General features: G+C 51.2%; 1 protein-coding gene across 4 annotated transcripts in view; it reads left to right on the top strand.

Annotated features, from left to right (window-relative positions):
- Positions 1-13295, top strand: part of ZBTB40 (zinc finger and BTB domain containing 40) — a 72369-nt gene extending 59074 nt beyond the window's left edge. For 2 of the 4 annotated variants that reach the window (XM_027841410.1, XM_027841412.1), the window contains exons 14-18: positions 730-944; positions 1928-2090; positions 2273-2359; positions 2508-2740; positions 8361-13295. In XM_027841410.1, the coding sequence (XP_027697211.1) occupies positions 730-944; positions 1928-2090; positions 2273-2359; positions 2508-2740; positions 8361-8555 (893 nt within the window). In that variant the 3' untranslated portion in view covers positions 8556-13295. The remainder of the gene's footprint in view (positions 1-729; positions 945-1927; positions 2091-2272; positions 2360-2507; positions 2741-8360) is intronic. The other 2 variants (XR_003567249.1, XR_003567248.1) reach the window with 2 other exon arrangements.
- The last annotated feature ends 2533 nt before the right edge of the window (positions 13296-15828 follow it).

Raw genomic sequence — 15828 nt, 5'->3', positions numbered from 1 at the left:
CTTATTGATTGATTGATTTGAATATTGATCCCTACATAAGTAAAGGGAAAGGCACCTTTGTCAAGTTAGTTGTGGCTGTAAGTTCTATGCATGTCCTTCTCCTAGTCAGGGAGACTTTCTCAAGGGCATGGGCTTGGAAGGACAGAGGCATGTAGGCACATGGAAGAGGAGAGCGTGAGCCTGATTGGAAGAAAGCTTTGGTAGCCTAGAGTGGAGTTTCAGCTCCACAGCATGTGTGGCAAAGCAGGATTGTGGGCTTGGGGCCCATGGATGGTGGGGGGCCGGGGCAGGGGGGTGGAGGTGGAGAGGCCAACCAGGTGAGCAACAGCTTGGGAAGCTGGGGTCACGTTGAGTAGGAGGACCAGGACCTGAGGAATTTTGGTCATCTGCTTCATGCCAGCAGAGTTGTTGGGCAGTTGACTAGGCCATCCTGGGCATCTGTGGAAACACCTTTGGGAGTCATCTTTGAAAGAGTGGAAGTGTTGGGTCGTCTCCTCTGTGGGAGGACTTGGTATTATCCTGGCTGGAGGCAAGGGAATCGATGTGGTGATCTCTGGGGTCATGCCATAGTCCTGGGATTTTGGTTTATATAGTATTTTTCAGTGGAACAGTGACATGGACTGCTATGAGTTTTATTTCCTTGTTTTCTCACTGTTCAGTACCTGCGGCTTTTCTTCTTTTCACTCACTTTCTGCCTTCCTTTTCTCCTACCTTGTTCTCTGGCATCAGATATAGATGATCCCTATGACTGCAAGAAGTGTCGGATGAGTTTTCCTACCCTGCAAGATCATCGAAATCACATTCACGAGGTCCATTCCAAGGAGTACCATCCCTGCCCGACGTGTGGGAAAATCTTCAGTGCCCCGTCCCTGCTGGAGCGACACATGGTGACCCACGTCCGAGGGAAGCCTTTCAGCTGCGGCATCTGTGACAAGGCCTACCAGGTGAGGGCCCCTCCTTCTGGCTGCTGGTCTTTGGCCTGCTGGCAGCTCCATGGTCATCCTCCTGGCGGCTGATACTTGGGTAGTCCTGCTAAGCCGCGGGCAGAGGCTGGCTCGTTCAGAGATACCCAGATACCCCGAGGAGAGCAGGCCCAGGACAGGGGAATGGAAGAGAGACTGCCAGGCTTACCAGGGGCAAAAAATTAGTCAGCTGTGCTGCTGTTCCCCTGTCTCTGGAATTCAGCCAGGCTTTTTAGTTAGGAGATAACAATAAGACCTGCTGAATGTATGGGTTCTGTAGAGTGTAATGGCTGTAGTTAGAGTTTTGGGGTCAGGGGAGGGAAGGAGTCTTGATGCCTTTGGACTGAGGCCAAGATCAATGTCAGAACGTGGGGAGAGAAGGGAACAAGCATTTATGTAGTTCCTACTGTATGCCAGATGATGCGCTGAGCGCTTTCAGATCATTTGATCCTCACAACAACCCTTCAAGGTAGGGGCTGTTATTATCCCCATTTTACAGAGGAGAAAACTGAGGGAGACGGGTCAAGTGACTTGTCCAGGGTCACATGACAAATAAGTACCCGAAGCCACATTTGATTATGGGGAATTTCAAATGATGTAGAACTAATATGAGTGGGAAAAATAACTCCTGAGGCATTAGCTCAGTTGTGAGTCTGGCTTTTCAATAGGACTGTTAACTAAGTAAAATAGCACATTAATCTGAATTAAGATGCCCTCTAAACACTTGACCTGGAAAAAGAAAAACCCAGACCTTGTTAAGATGGACAGGCTCTGAGGGCTTGGGATGCTGGGATGGTAGCTGAGCAGGTGAGTCCCTGTCCAGCGGGGGCCCCTGGGCCATCCCCCGCCACCCCAGGACCCGAGCCCACCCCCAGCTGCCCAGTCTGGCTCGTGGGCACAGAGAGCACGTGTCTGCCCACCTCCTAACATGTTCTGAGGCTGTACCTCCCCTCGCTCATGCACAGCAATTGTCTGGTTTGTGGTATCACAACCGGACCCACCACCCCGATGTGTTCGCTGCCCAGAACCACCGGTCCTCCAAGTTCTCTGCGCTGCAGTGCAGCTCCTGCGACAAAACCTTCGCCAGCACGGCCGCTCACAAGAAGCACGTTCAGGCGGAGCACGCGGGTGAGGCTGGGGCGGGGCTGGGGCTGGGGAGCCTGCGGATCTGATCCCTCCGCCACCCTCGCCCACCCAGGGTCAGGGGGAGATGCAGGCAGACTTCCGGTGTCCTGCCCTGGACTGCCGGGGGCGCTCACGGTCACTGCTGTCCCTCTGCATTCCTCCTCGTTCTCTCGTCTCCTCCCCAGACGTGAAGTTCCATGAGTGTGAGACCTGCCAGGAGCTCTTTCCTACCCTGGCCTTGCTTCAGGTTCATGCCAAGTGCCGGCATTCAGGTCAGTGACCCTGGCCCAGGCACCCTGCCTGTCCATTCCCCTTCCCTCCTCCCCCTTCCTTTAAGCACTGCCTCTTGGGTAGAAGTTGCTCCAGGCCGCCGGCACTCTCGCCTTGCCGCCCAGCCTCTTGTCCCTCCTCCTCCCCCAGGTTCCCAGCCCTTCAGGTGCCTGTACTGTGCAGCCTCCTTCCGCTTCCCTGGAGCCCTGCAGCACCATGTGGCCACCGAACACTTCCGGCAGACGGAGAGCACGTTCGCCTGCGAGGTGTGCGGAGAGCTCTTCACCTCCCAGGCCCAGCTCGGGGCGCACTTTGACTCTGAACACGGGAAGGTCGTGGTCACGGAGGCCCAGGTCGCAGCAGCCGCCACCCAGATGGTGCAGGTAACTCCCACAGCCCTTTCCAGCCATATGAGTCCACAGAGGAGGACAGTAAGCGGACGCCCGTAAGCGGACTGTTCAAGAAGATGCAGGCAGCATGCATTTATTAAGTGCCTACCGTGTGCTGAGGGAGGGGTACACAAAGGCGAACGTAAAGCAGCCTTGATCTCACGTAGCTAACGGCCCACTGGGGGAGGCCGGGGGCGCATCTATAAGCACGTGCAGAAGAAGTCCAAAATAGATGAGGCATGGAGGAGAAGGAGGCTGTGCTAGCTATGCTCGTTAGCAGGGGAAGCTGCGAAGGCTCCGTGTAAGGGGGCGTTTGAGCACTACCCTGAAGGAAGAGGTGAGGAGGGAGTACGTCCTAGACCCGGGGCAGCCCGAGGAAGGGTGCAGAGATGGGGGAAGAGGCTGCTTTGGGCTAGATTGTAAAGTGTGGGAAGGGGATTGACGTAGAGTGAGGCTGGAAAGGCGAGGGACAGGCTTGAAGAGCTTAAAAACCAGAGAGCAGTTTGCATTTGTCCTAGAGGGAATAGGGAGCCCCTGGGGATCTGTGCTTTAGCCAAGTGTCTGTGCCAGCTGTGTGGAGGCAGGGAGGCCAGTGAGGAGGCCAGAGCTAGGGAGGCAATCATAGGAGCAGAGAGAGGGCAGAGTGTGCTGGGGATGATGCACAGGTGTGAAATGACGGGATGGACAGGATGTGGCAATGGATTTGATATGTGAGGTGGAGGGAGAGCAAGAGGTCAAGGATAACCTCAAGGTTGCTGACCTAGGAGAGTCGGAGGATAATTCCCTGTGATGAAAATAGGCAAGTTTGGAAAAGGCAGGTATTTGGAGGGGAAAGATCATGATTTCTGTTCTGAACGTGGAGAGTTTGAGAGGTCTGTGAGATGTCCAGTTTGAAGCGTCTGGTTGGTATTGCAGGCCTGAGACTCAGCAGAGACACAAGGGCTAAACAGAGGCTTCTGAGATGGGCATCTCTGTGGGCTGGGGGGGGAGTGTAGAATTAAGTCATGGGTGTTGAGTAGATGGAGGAACTGGGAGGCTGAGGTATTTGAGGGAATATGAATGTTGAAGCCTTTTAAAATGAGGACACAGATTGAGGAGAGAGGCACTGATCTCATCGAGGAAGGAGAATGTCTGAGAGGCCAGTAGACAACAAACCAGAATCCTGACTGGGTGATAAATATGGATTGAATGAACCTCAGAGGAGGAGAGGTTATTGTGTGATGGTGGGGGGTGGGGAGAGAAATATGGGAGGTATGGAAAGTGGCACTGGGGAGCAAGGACTATTCCAGCTCTCCTACTATCAGGGAGTCCATCAGGGAGCAGGAGCAGCCAGCGCTGGGAAGGATGCCCAGGGAAGCTCTGTCATCAGGAGAGAGCCAGCCTCGTCTCCAAGTGCAGGAATATAGAGGGAGCAAGAAGAGAAGATGTAAGAGGCAGGCTCGCACTTGACCTATGCATCAAGGATTCCAGAGAGCACGGCTTTCGAGAGGAGCCGTGCTGAGGAGGACGGGAGGAGGGAGCAGTCAGCGTGAGATGGAGAATAGTGTTTGCGCAGTGGTGGCCACGGGTTTAGAATCGTGACAATGGGGAGGGTGCGTCAGGGTGGAAGCGTGTTCATTCTGTGGGACAGCCCGTGTGAAAGCCCAGACACTAGCAGTGGTGTGTCATGAGTGAGGAACAGGGAGTCAGATTACCGGATGGGGAGTCATATCTAATGACCGTCTGTGAAGGGTCTTGGCCAAAGTGAGGAGTTTGTGTCTGATTCTAGAGGAAGTCAGAAGGAAGTCACTAAAGCTGATGGAGGATGGGAGTCAGTCGGGTAGATTTGCATGTAGAGTGTAGAGAGAGAAGAGGGCCCAGAACAGCCTTGGAGCACACCCAGAGGACGGGAGAAATATGGCCGAGAAGCCCCAAAGAAGACTGAGAATAAGGGATCACACGAGTAGAAAGAGAACCAGGAGAGACCAGTGTAATGAAAACTCGGAAGGGAGGATGTCCAGGAGAGAGAATGGTCAGCAGGGTCCAGTGCTGCAGAGAGGTCAGGAGGACAAAGACTGAGAATAGCCCGTCAGATCTGGCCGCTCTGCAAAGGGCAGAGTCGGATGCGTGCCGACTTCAGAAGCCAGGATGCCAAGGAGTGTCTGAGGAGTGAGGGCAGCATCGCAGACCATCCCGGGCTCATGGGCTGGATTCCCTGTGTCCTTCATGCACTTGATGTTGTCTCATTCCAGGCTCAGGAAGGGCCTGGCACCCGCCATCCACTGCTGGGTGCCTGGTGTATGAAGATTAACAGCGGCACGTTCTCCAGCCTTCTCAAAGGAGTCTGGTCCGAAATCAGTATCTGGGGTTCTGTGGTGATTGAGGAGGCAAAGGAAGGCCTGGGGAAAGTGTTCTAGAAAAACCCCTCTTATCAGAGAGGACCGGGGACAACAGAAAGGCAGAGAGGAGGGAAAGTAGGTTGGAATAATAACAGTGAGCACGTCTAGTGCATGTGCAGAGCTCTTTCTGTACGTGATCTCATCTGGGCTTAACAACAGCCTTGTTCATGAAGAGATTGTTGTTTATCCTCATTTTACGTAAGACCCAGTCCTCTCATGGAGGCTAAGTCACACAGCCATGAGAAGGCACCAGAAACAGATCCAACCCTTGGTCTTCCTGACTCTAAATCCAACACAGATTTCCACTGTACCACGATGCCTCTTTTCAATTACCCAAACGTGGAGATCCTTAAATACAGAGCTGAGGAGTTCCTGAGCCCATGTATCCTACTCTGAGACTGCCAAAGTCACCTTTGACTAGGGAGGTGGTACCCTGGAGGGCCCTGTTCAAGTGAATGAGTGTTTCTCCTTGCCCTGGGAGGGAGCTGCCACTGCAGCATAGGTGGGCACTGCCCCAGTCCTGCCCTCTGTCTTGTGGGGGAATGTCACAAGCTATACAAGTGGGTGAACTCCATTCTGCAGCCTGTGGACTCCTCATGCCCAGGCCATCCACAACAACTAAGGGAATCTGACCATCTAGCACCGATGAACCAAGGGTTTAGAATGTATGTGGGCCAGAGGGACAATATTGAGAGACGGCCTTGACGTGAGATGGGGGTGGAGGAGAGCAGAGCAGAGTCATGGGTTGTGTTCGACTCTGAGCTCCATGTTTCAGAATAAACTCCACACTGACCAACTGACCACAGCATCTGCTGATGGGCTGAAGGAACTGTGCGTGTTTGACTTAGAGAAGGGAAGACTTGGGCAGTAGCCGATACTTGCATTCAAGAATGCCCTATAAAAGGGGGCTTAGCCATCTTCTGCTTAGTTCCAGAGGGCAAGACTGGGAGCAGTGGGTGGGGGTGGCAGAGACACAGACTTCAGCTTGATGTCGGGAAAACCTTTGTGATAATGAGCAGGGTCCAGAAGTAAACGGCCCCACTTAGCAGGTATTGGAGGCTAGGGGACCTCTTGTGGGGGAAATTATAGAAGAGATTCCTGTACTGGCTGGACCAGGGGACCACTAAAGTGCTTCCCAGCTTAGGAGGGTGTGACTGGACCTTTAGCTTGTCTAGATCCCACCACTGTTGAGGGTGAGAAGTGGGTTGAAATAGACATAGATAGAGCGTTCGGTTCAGAGTCAGGAAAACTGAGGTTCAGATCCCACCTCTGACATTTCCTAGCCCGGCCGTGTGACTCCTCTGAGCCTCCATTTCCTCATTTGTAGTAGAGGATGATAACACCTCCGAGACAGGGCTGTTGTCAAGATCAGACGAGAATGCATGTGAAGAAAGGATCCTTGCAAACTATATTGGTAATGTGACTTGTGATGGATGGTAATGCTGGCATGTCTGAAGTAGTTAAAATCTGTCGGGTGCTTGGTTATTTTATGTCATTTGAACCTCCCAATGACCCAGTGAAGCTGGCACCCCCGATATTCGTATCTTCGTTTCACAAAGGAGGAGACGGAAGCTCAGAGAATAAAGTCGTATGGTCGCCTCCTGTTTGCCACCAGCCACGTCAGTGGCACGTAGAACCTTGATCTCCCTGACTTCTTTCCTCTGTTTGTGGTGTGGTTTCCATTAGCATTCCCTCCTACTTCATCTCCAGCCCTGCACACCTGAGCAGAGTGAGGAGACAGAAGCATGGATGGCTTCTGTTTTAACTTGGTATTCTAAGAACCCATGCGCTTGAAGGTTTTTCAAGGACTGTTTCCTCAGTCCGTTGGCTTTTCAGGTCTTCTCTGCCGGTTTCCTTTACTATTAATCTTTTATTGATCGATTGATGGTCTTTATGGGGAACTCTAGTGAGGATCTGTGGTTTTCAGTCAGGGTCATTCTTTGTCGCGTTACTGTAGATAACCACGAGTCAAGAAGAATGAGGAATCATGTTCACCTCTTGGATGGCTTTGAACATGCCTTGCCAAGATGAATGTCACACTGAGACAGGACTGAGGCAGCCCCTGCTTCTCAGGGGACACTCAACACTTCATCACAGTCCCCAGACAGAGACGCCAGGCTAAGACCTACAGAGCGTGTGCACTGTACTGTCCTCTCTCTAGTTCCCTGTGTGTCTCCTGCCCCATAAGAAATAGTATTGTCTGTGTGTGTGCACCCAACAGGGTTCAAAAGTGCCTCGGGATTGTGAGGGCCTTTGACGTGAGAGCCAGCATGATCAGTGGGGAAAGGACTGGATTTGAAGGAAGAAAGCCTGTTTCCTACCTAGGAAATGTTGGACAAGTCACTCGCCTTCTCTGGGGCTCAGTTTCCTCCTTTATGAAATGAGGGAGTTGGACACAATAATTTCTATGGTTTTTTCTCAGCTCTTAAGTCCTACTTTCTGTGACTTGATTGGCCCTATGATCTGAGCCCTTCAAGGTTGGCTTCTGTTGTTCAGTCATTTTCAGTCGTGTCTGACTCTCTGTGACCCCATTTGGGTTTTATTGGCAGAGATGCTGGAGTGGTTTGCCATTTCCTCCTCCAGCTTATTTTACAGGTGAGGAAACTGAGGCAAACAGGGGGAAGTGACTTGCCCAGGGTCACACAGCTAGTAAGTGTGTGAGGCCAACTTTGAACTCAGGAAGATGAGTCTTTCTGACTCCAAGCCTGACACTCTATCCACTGAACCACCTACCTGCTGTCAGAGTTGGATTTGTGCACCCTTTATTAGCAGTACTCACTGTAGAGACCACCACCATTTTGGAAAACCGAGGAAAGTAATCCATGTGTCCATGTTCTGAATCAGACCCGTGGATGAGACTGACCACTGTCTATTGTATGCCTTTCATGTTGTAGAAATAACTGTGGTCTGGCTCTTGAGACACCAAAAAACCTGTGTGTGGGTCCTCACTAGTATGTAATGACAGTCTGTGTGCTCAGAGATGGCATATGGAGCCAAATTAGAGCACTCTGATGTGCAGAGTTATTCAGATTGTTTGTGTGCCTTCCCAGTTGCATCACTGGCGTATTAGACTCAGAATTTCCCATTAGGCCCATGCATTTTGTAATTGCTCTCCTCAGGTGAGAGAACAAATATGATCATTACAGTGTGAGGCTGAAATGAGACCAAGCTTAAGAAACGGTAGAGAAAGGCTGCCCACAGGCCTCTCCAGCGCCCCGGTGTGTTGTCTGTTCCAGGTGATCCAGGCTCCAGAGCCAGGAGCGTCGGCTGAGCAGGTGATCACTTTGGAGCAGACCCCTCTGGCTGGATCCCAGGTGTTTGTCACCTTGCCAGACTCCCAGACTCCGCAGGCCAGCTCAGAGCTGGTGGCAGTGACGGTGGAGGACTTACTGGATGGGACCGTGACCCTCATCTGCGGAGAGGCCAAGTGAAAGTGCTCCAGTGCCTAGAAGAGATGTCGGGGGGGAGCCAGGGAGAGCCACGCTTAGCCCTGCAGAGAGCGTTCTGAGCATGCTGGCTGGGGAGCCTGGGCCACAGAGCCCACTCTGTCTGGGATGGAGACCCTGAGCCTGGCATCTCACCCAGAGGCATGGAGGCAGCCTGGCCTCTGACACAGGTCAGCTGCTTTGTTGTCTGGTTACACATCAGCCTAAAATCAAGTGTCGCCTCCACAACCCGTGCCTAATGAGCATCGGAGAAAGGAAGTTGGAGACGGAAGCTTAGCTTGATCCCAGACGCGGCTAACAAAGTCAGGCCAAACACATGGTTTTTAATCTTTATATGAAATGCCTTAGTAGGGCATCAGGCAGCTCCCGCCTAGGGCATGTTCTGCCCCTCCTTGCTGATACCACCAGTCCAGGGTCTCCTTGTGCTGCTTATTCTTCCAGTCCTGCCTTGGTAAGTGGTGATCAGGAGGCCATCAGCAGCCCACCACCCTCTTACTAAAAGGATGTCCAAGGAGCGGGGAGAAAAGCTCCCCTTTAACCCAGGGCCTTAGCACCTTTCCCTAACCCATTGCCCAAGATGATGACCAAAGCCAGCCTTTACTGTTTTATCATTGGGCCATCAAAATAATGGGCTCTCTTCCCACTCAGCTCTTACCTCGCACGGTACAGTAATCTCTCTCTCCCAGAACAAAGAGTTTGGAGCATTTTCTATTGAGAACATGAAATGTGAGATATGCCAGCTGCCAAAGCAGCCCCAGGGGCTCTGTCCTGACCCTTTGGGATGTTCTTTGGAATGTGCCTTAGGGACACCCCAGCTCCTTGAGCTGTCCCTTCATGTGTGCCAGCTCCCCGGCTCCCTAACTGGAAGCCCAAAGCCACCGCTGGAGGAGCAGAGGAGTCCCCTGAGAGCCGCGCTCCTTCATTGTAGGCATCTGAATTAGCAGGAGTGCAGTCAGTTCTGCCCCAGTGTGGCGTGAGAGGCAGCTGAGGCTGCCCACAGGCCCCCCGCTCCTTGCCTCCTTGTGAAGGGTCCTCAGAAGCCTTGGGGCTCAGGCTGCTGTCAGGGCCCATTCCATGTGCCTCTCTTGTTGCCGGGCCACGGCCCCTCTATGACTACATTTCCCAAAGCCTTTTATCTTCCGTTTCCTAAAATATAATCTGATAATTAATGGTTTGTTGACCCCATTATGAAGTGCAATTAGATGGATGTAGGTTCCTGCAGTTTGGAGGGAGTGCCTAGCATTTATCTTCCATTCCTTGTGCCAAAAGGTGGGACTCTGCCCGTGCAGTGTTTACATGCTGAGCCGTGATCCGCCCCCCACGGCCCAGGCCTCGAGCCCCTCTGGAGAGCGATGTCCACTTCATCACTCTTCCTAGAACCAACTCCAGCAGGAGAGAGAGCCCTTTTTCTTCCAAATGCATTGCGCACAGCTGTGCGCAGAAGTAGAAGCCTGTTTTGTTTAGCTTGAAGCCTTTTTTGCTGCTGCCTCTCGGTTTGTGGCTGTGGGGGCTTAACACCTGTCCGTGAGCTGGCTGACTTTGTAGATGGGAGTTTCAGACTGGCCCTTCCATGGGGGCAGTGCCTCAGCTGCTTTAGCCTGGGCTAGTTCTGAGGGCCAGACAGCTAAGAATATTGGGTAGGGTAACTGAATGACCCCACATCAGCGTGTATATCCCTCAGGTTCATCCAGTAAACCTGAAATAAATGAAGTTTTCAAAGGGGACAGCCTTGAAGACTGATAATGACCAGAAGATGGTGCTCAAACCTTTAAGACTTGGCTTTAGCCTTAATGTGAAGGCCCCACGGTGGCTTCCCCTTCGATTCTTGGCAGTCATTTAAGTTTCTTCAGTCCCCCTGAGCTCTCAGGGTTAGAAAGTACTTGACCCACAGGGAGTGACCTGGAAGAACCTGGAACGTCAGCATCATGGAATGACGTGCATTGAGGAGGTCTTAGTGCCAAAGCCCAGAGAATCCACCGGCAGCCACTTTGTGTAAGCAGCAGCCCGTGGGCCATGAACTATTGCCTCCAGTTAGCTGAAGGGGGAGAGAATGAAAGAAAAAGGATTCATAATTGAGGTGACAAGAGAGTGGGGTCAAATGGATTTGTGTTCTATAGAAAGGCTTGTGCATTTCAGACTTAAATTTCGGTTCCATGTGAGCATTTGGGAAAAGGCCTTCCCAGATTTCTGGCAGAGAGAAGCATTCAGACAGGAGCCTTGTAGCCTTCAACAGAATTGTCGGGCCTGTGGCGTGTTGAGCAAGAGTGGTCCCAGAATCCATTCCTTGTTGCTGATCAGGCCCTCCAAGGGAGCTCTCACGGATCTGGCAGTGGCAAATGGTTGTTGGAAAACCTATTATTGGTTCTCCAAATTCCATTTCATTCTAAAACTGAATGAATTTGCTGAGCAGGGGTGGTAGAATCTGTTTGTTCCAGAGAGGGTTCTGAGTAGGAATACAGCTATATATTGCCCCAGTGAGGATTGCCCCTTTCCTCCCACCAAGCCCAGCTTCTCCCTTCCTCCTGTCTTCCTTAGATGTTATTCCAAATAATCCATTCTCATCATGGCCCTAACATGTCCACTATGAGCTGATGGTCCCCTTGCCAACGGAGGGACTACACATTTTCTCAAGAAATGTGTGGCATTTCAGGGGAGTGAATCACAAATCCATCTACTCCAGCTCCTGCAGTAGGATTGATGACTGATGGAGAAGCAGGCAGGAGGAGAAGACAGTTTGGAAATCTAATTCAGGGGGAAGTAACAGGGATCAATTATGGAGCTCCTGTGGGTCGGGGTTTGACCATCACAGGGAACCGCTTTGGGGAGAAGGCAATTAGATGGTTAGGAAGCACGGGTTACCATTGGAGGATGAGTCATTGCTTCTGAGTGTGGTGTATGTGGAAGTAGGACCAGGAGGTCAGCAGAGCAGCCAGGAGACTGAGAAGTCTTTATTCTCTTCTTTAAAATAGTCTCTCTCATCTGCCTCAGAAGCCCCAGATTCTACAACCTTCTTAAAGCTTTCAGCTCTGCATGGACCAGAGGCTGGAATATGGATGTTGTGTTCCCATGGTGACTAAAATCCTCTCTGAGGAATAAAGTACTTTCCTTCATGGAGCACCCCAGGGCCTTGAGAGAGTCAGACGGCTGCTGGCTTATTGAGAAAGAAGAGCGTTGCTGCCTGTTGACTGACTAATGGAGCGGTGCTGGGTGCCCTAGACAACAGGAGGTCCGTGGGATCCCTGCCCTCAGCCAGGTGGAAGCAGAGAAACAGGAGAAAGAAGGGGGCCTGAGGTGAACTGCCTCTTTCCTTGCTCCCTTTGCCTCCTCAGTAGGCCAGTGGCAGGACCTTATTGGAAGGGAGACTGCATTCCTCCATGTGGAGGGCCATGTGCGGTGCCTTCTTGGGTGAAAGGAGACGCCAGCCAGCTCTGGTAGAACCAGGTGGTTGTGGGAGAGGCCGCCTCTTCTAATAACGAGAGTGTAGGGGAAAGGCTCCATGCCTACTTCCTGCTTCACTCAGCAGCACCTGCTCCAGAGATCTGCTTAGCACCATTGGTGTCCCTAGAATCCTCAGGAAAAAAGGGAGGGTCTGGCACAGAGGGAGGCATTAGCAGGATTTGGGATTTAGGGAATCGTCACTGAGTGAGGTGGTTAATTATCTGTCATATTGTGATAGAATGTCCCAGAGCTGGTCAGGCTTGGGCCAGGCTCAGAAATGAAGGAAGAGATCTGATTCCAGGCACTTCCTCTGTATGTGCGCCAAGGCACACACACACAAGGAAGAAAGAGACCATCCGTGCTAGAGATGACAGCGGAGGCCAAGGGGTTCCCAAAGCTAAATCAAATTTCTTCTCAATTGTCCAGATATAAAATCGTCAGTTAGAGTGCCGAGGGTAACTAGACTGGTTACCTACTGGTTGGACCTGGAACATCCATAAAGTTGACAATACAAATTCCACATGGACTTGATTACAGCTTCTTCCTTTTGTTAGATAGACCTGCATTGGTTCAGACTAAGAACCACAATGTGGCCATTGGAAAGTTATGCCTCATTAAAGGGTTGCATGGACCGAGATGCTTTCAGGTCTGTTCTGTCCCTGGGGCTCTGGTCTGCCTTGTCCTTTCTCCTCGTGAAAGGATTCCCTTTTGACAGGCCTGCTTGCTTGGGTCTGGTCCAACATAAGGTTGTGGTCAACAGAAAGGGAGAAACAGCCTGGGGTTGAGGTAGAACTGGCTCTAGAACCTAGAATCCAGAACCATGACCGAGCGAGCAAAGGAGCCGGTGCCAGGGCTGCCGAAGCTGTGTGGCTGCATCTGTCCCATCACAAAGTCTCGTTACCCCTCTAGAACTTGTCCCCATGCAGGTAGCTCTAGTTTCTATAGGCCTGCCGCCAAGGATGGCAGAGACAAGTTGAACACCTGGCTGCTGTTGGTTGATTTTTTTCATGAAACCGATAGATTCCCAAACCCCATTGTTTGGATGGTACCTCAGTGTCCCCCCTAGTCCATCCTTGCCTCTGCATAGGATGAAACTGAAGTCTTCATTCCTGGATTTCCTGAGTCACATTTACCACACAATCTAGCAGCCCTTAATTATATACAGCTTTCATATTGGTGGTTCCTTGTTTTGTGTGTAAATTTGACCATAAGCTCGAGGCAGCTAGGTGGCGCAGTGGATAGAGCACCAGCCCTAGAGTCAGTAGGACCTGAGTTCAAATCTGTCCTCAGACACATACCACTCACTAGCTGAGTGACTCTGGGCAAGTCACTTAACCCCAATTGCCTCACCAAAAAAAAAAAAAAATTTGACCATAAGCTCTTTGAGGGCAGAGAGGGTATGTCATAGACAGAACCTACCTTACCCTGCACATGGGTTCTGCAAGAACGCTATGTTACAGGACAGCATGGGGGACGGTGGGTAGTTCAACACAAAGCAAGCTGAGTAGAAGTGTGCCTGGGGGGTGGGGGGAGGAGCAGGAGCTGAATTGAGCTGATCTCCCAGCATTCTGGGGGTGGTGATGTGCCGTGGTTGTGGGGGAAGGCTTGTTTGCTTCCTCCTTCTTAGCCTCAGCAGCATGCTGGGCACTGAGGACGCACTCACTACATACTTGTTAGGTGATAGAGTGATGCCAACATTGACATCTCTGCTCAGACCCTTCCAGTTCTGCCAGTATAGCTGAGAAGAGAAGCTTTCACACAGTAGGCTCTTTAAAAATGTTTATTGAGTTGAACATTGTGCTTCTTGGTCGTATCACCCCATGGCCCCCAGTGCTGGCTCCATCAGAACCTTGGCTCATCCTTTCTATTCCCCGTAAAGAGATGAGCAGGAAGCTCAGAGCAATGCACACGGACCGGGGAGCTCTCCCTAGTACCCCCATCAAATGCTGTTTGCTTGGCCTCATAACAAGCCCTTCCTGCTGGCTCTTTTCACACCAGGTACTCCCTGGTGATGCCTGAGAACATCAGATTGAACATATCAGGACAAGGTCACTGCAGAAACCCGCTGTGCCCCTCCAGGGAAGATTACACAGGTCTGTCGTTAGGGGGTCCTGAGAAAAGTAGATTGGAAGTGGCAAAGCTGAGCAGGGGGGCTCTGGTGCAGAGGAGAAGAGAGACCTCCCCACTCTTGCACCCCATGCAGGGTCCAGGCAGAATCAAACATTCCCATTAGAAAGAGCTGGCTTCAGAGCTGCCTTTCTTGACATAAAGAAATAAGTTGAATAAAAGCCACTGTAGTATGAAGGGGAGTATGAGATTTGGGCTATGTGGCCCATTGACAGGTGCTCGTTTAACTGAACAGTTATTAGGTTCCTACTTTGGTCACCGTGCTGTTCTAGGGAGTCAGTGAAAATACCGAAGCAAAACAAAACAAGAAGCCAACCATAGCCTCTGCCTTCAAAGAGCTTCCAGTCAGTCTCCTGGGTGGGGATGGCATATAGCAATAAGTGGGATGGCAAGGTGGAAGATGATGGGGCAAAGAAGAGGCCTGGATAACGTAGTGCTTTAGGAACATCCGAGTCAGTAGCAGGCAAGGATGATGGAGGGAGGCACACCGGAGTTAAGCCTTGAAAGGAGAGAAGCATTTCAGCAAGTGCAGGTGAGCAGGTGTGCAGGACAACCTGTGCAGAATCACAAAGACCCCTTCTCTACCAGAGATCAGCGGGGCTAAGCATGGTGCTGAGGGTGACAGGAGAATAAGGAGAGGCAGCTCCTCCCTTGAAGGCATTTATCATGTTTGGGAAGATAAGGCAGGATGGAACAGTGCTGAAAAGTACACTTGACTGTATGACCTTGGATAAGTCCCTTCTCCCTGGGTCCCAATTTCTTCTGTAAAATCAGATTGGATTAGATATTCCCTAGGGTTCCTTCTGGCTCCAGCATTCTGAGAGGCCTTATGAAACTACTTTCATTAGGGCATCCCGAGAAAAATGGATTGGAAATGGCGAAGCTGAGCAGTGGGGCTCTAGTGCATTGAGGCGAGGAGACGTAACCCCCAGGGATGTACAGGACAGTCAGCGAGCCTTGAATGGCACAGCACAGACGTTAAGGAAGACGGAAAAGTGGGGCCTGTACTGTATTCATTGAATCATAGGTCCAAAGCCAGAAGGGACCTTAGAAATTGGCTAGCCTCGTGGTGCCAAACTCAAATAGAAATGGATGTTAACTTACAAAACCATAAATTAACCTTCCCTACCTTGCATATTTATTTTGTTAAACATTTCCTGGTTACATTTTAATATTGTTCCTGCCACGCCGTGGAGTGTTAGGGGCAGCAAGTTTGACACCTCCGGCTAGCCCAGTGCCCTCATTTCACAGATAAGGAAACTGAGTCCCAAAGAGGTCAAAATGGAGATTTTAATGCAAGTAGGTTCTCGACTCCAAACTCACACTGCCTTTTCCGCCATATCACACTCCCAACTCAAGTCAAGAAATTACTACCACATTTTAGGAAGATTTTCAGCAGAGGTTGAGGCAGAAAGGGTTTTCTGCTCTAATCCTCACTTACTCCGAAAATTCAGCTCACTGTAGTTCCCTGTTCCTTGAACATTCCAGTTAGCCCAGACCCTTACTGTCATGTGCCTGGTTTACTGGGACCACCTTCTAGCTAATCCCTCCGCTTTCCATCTTTCTTCCCTCCCATCTGTCCTGCACCCTTAAGCCAGACTTAATTTTTTTTAAATGACACTTTCGTCATATTACTCCCCGGCTCAAGACCCTCATTCCTTTTTTGCCAACTGCCTTGCCTAAACTCTGCCTG

Source organism: Vombatus ursinus, unplaced genomic scaffold, assembly GCF_900497805.2.
Source record: "Vombatus ursinus unplaced genomic scaffold, bare-nosed wombat genome assembly UNPS02014859.1, whole genome shotgun sequence".
NCBI classification, from domain to species: Eukaryota; Metazoa; Chordata; class Mammalia; order Diprotodontia; family Vombatidae; genus Vombatus; species Vombatus ursinus.
The sequence above is the reverse complement of the archived record's forward strand: the minus strand, read 5'-3'. Positions and strand labels throughout refer to the sequence as shown.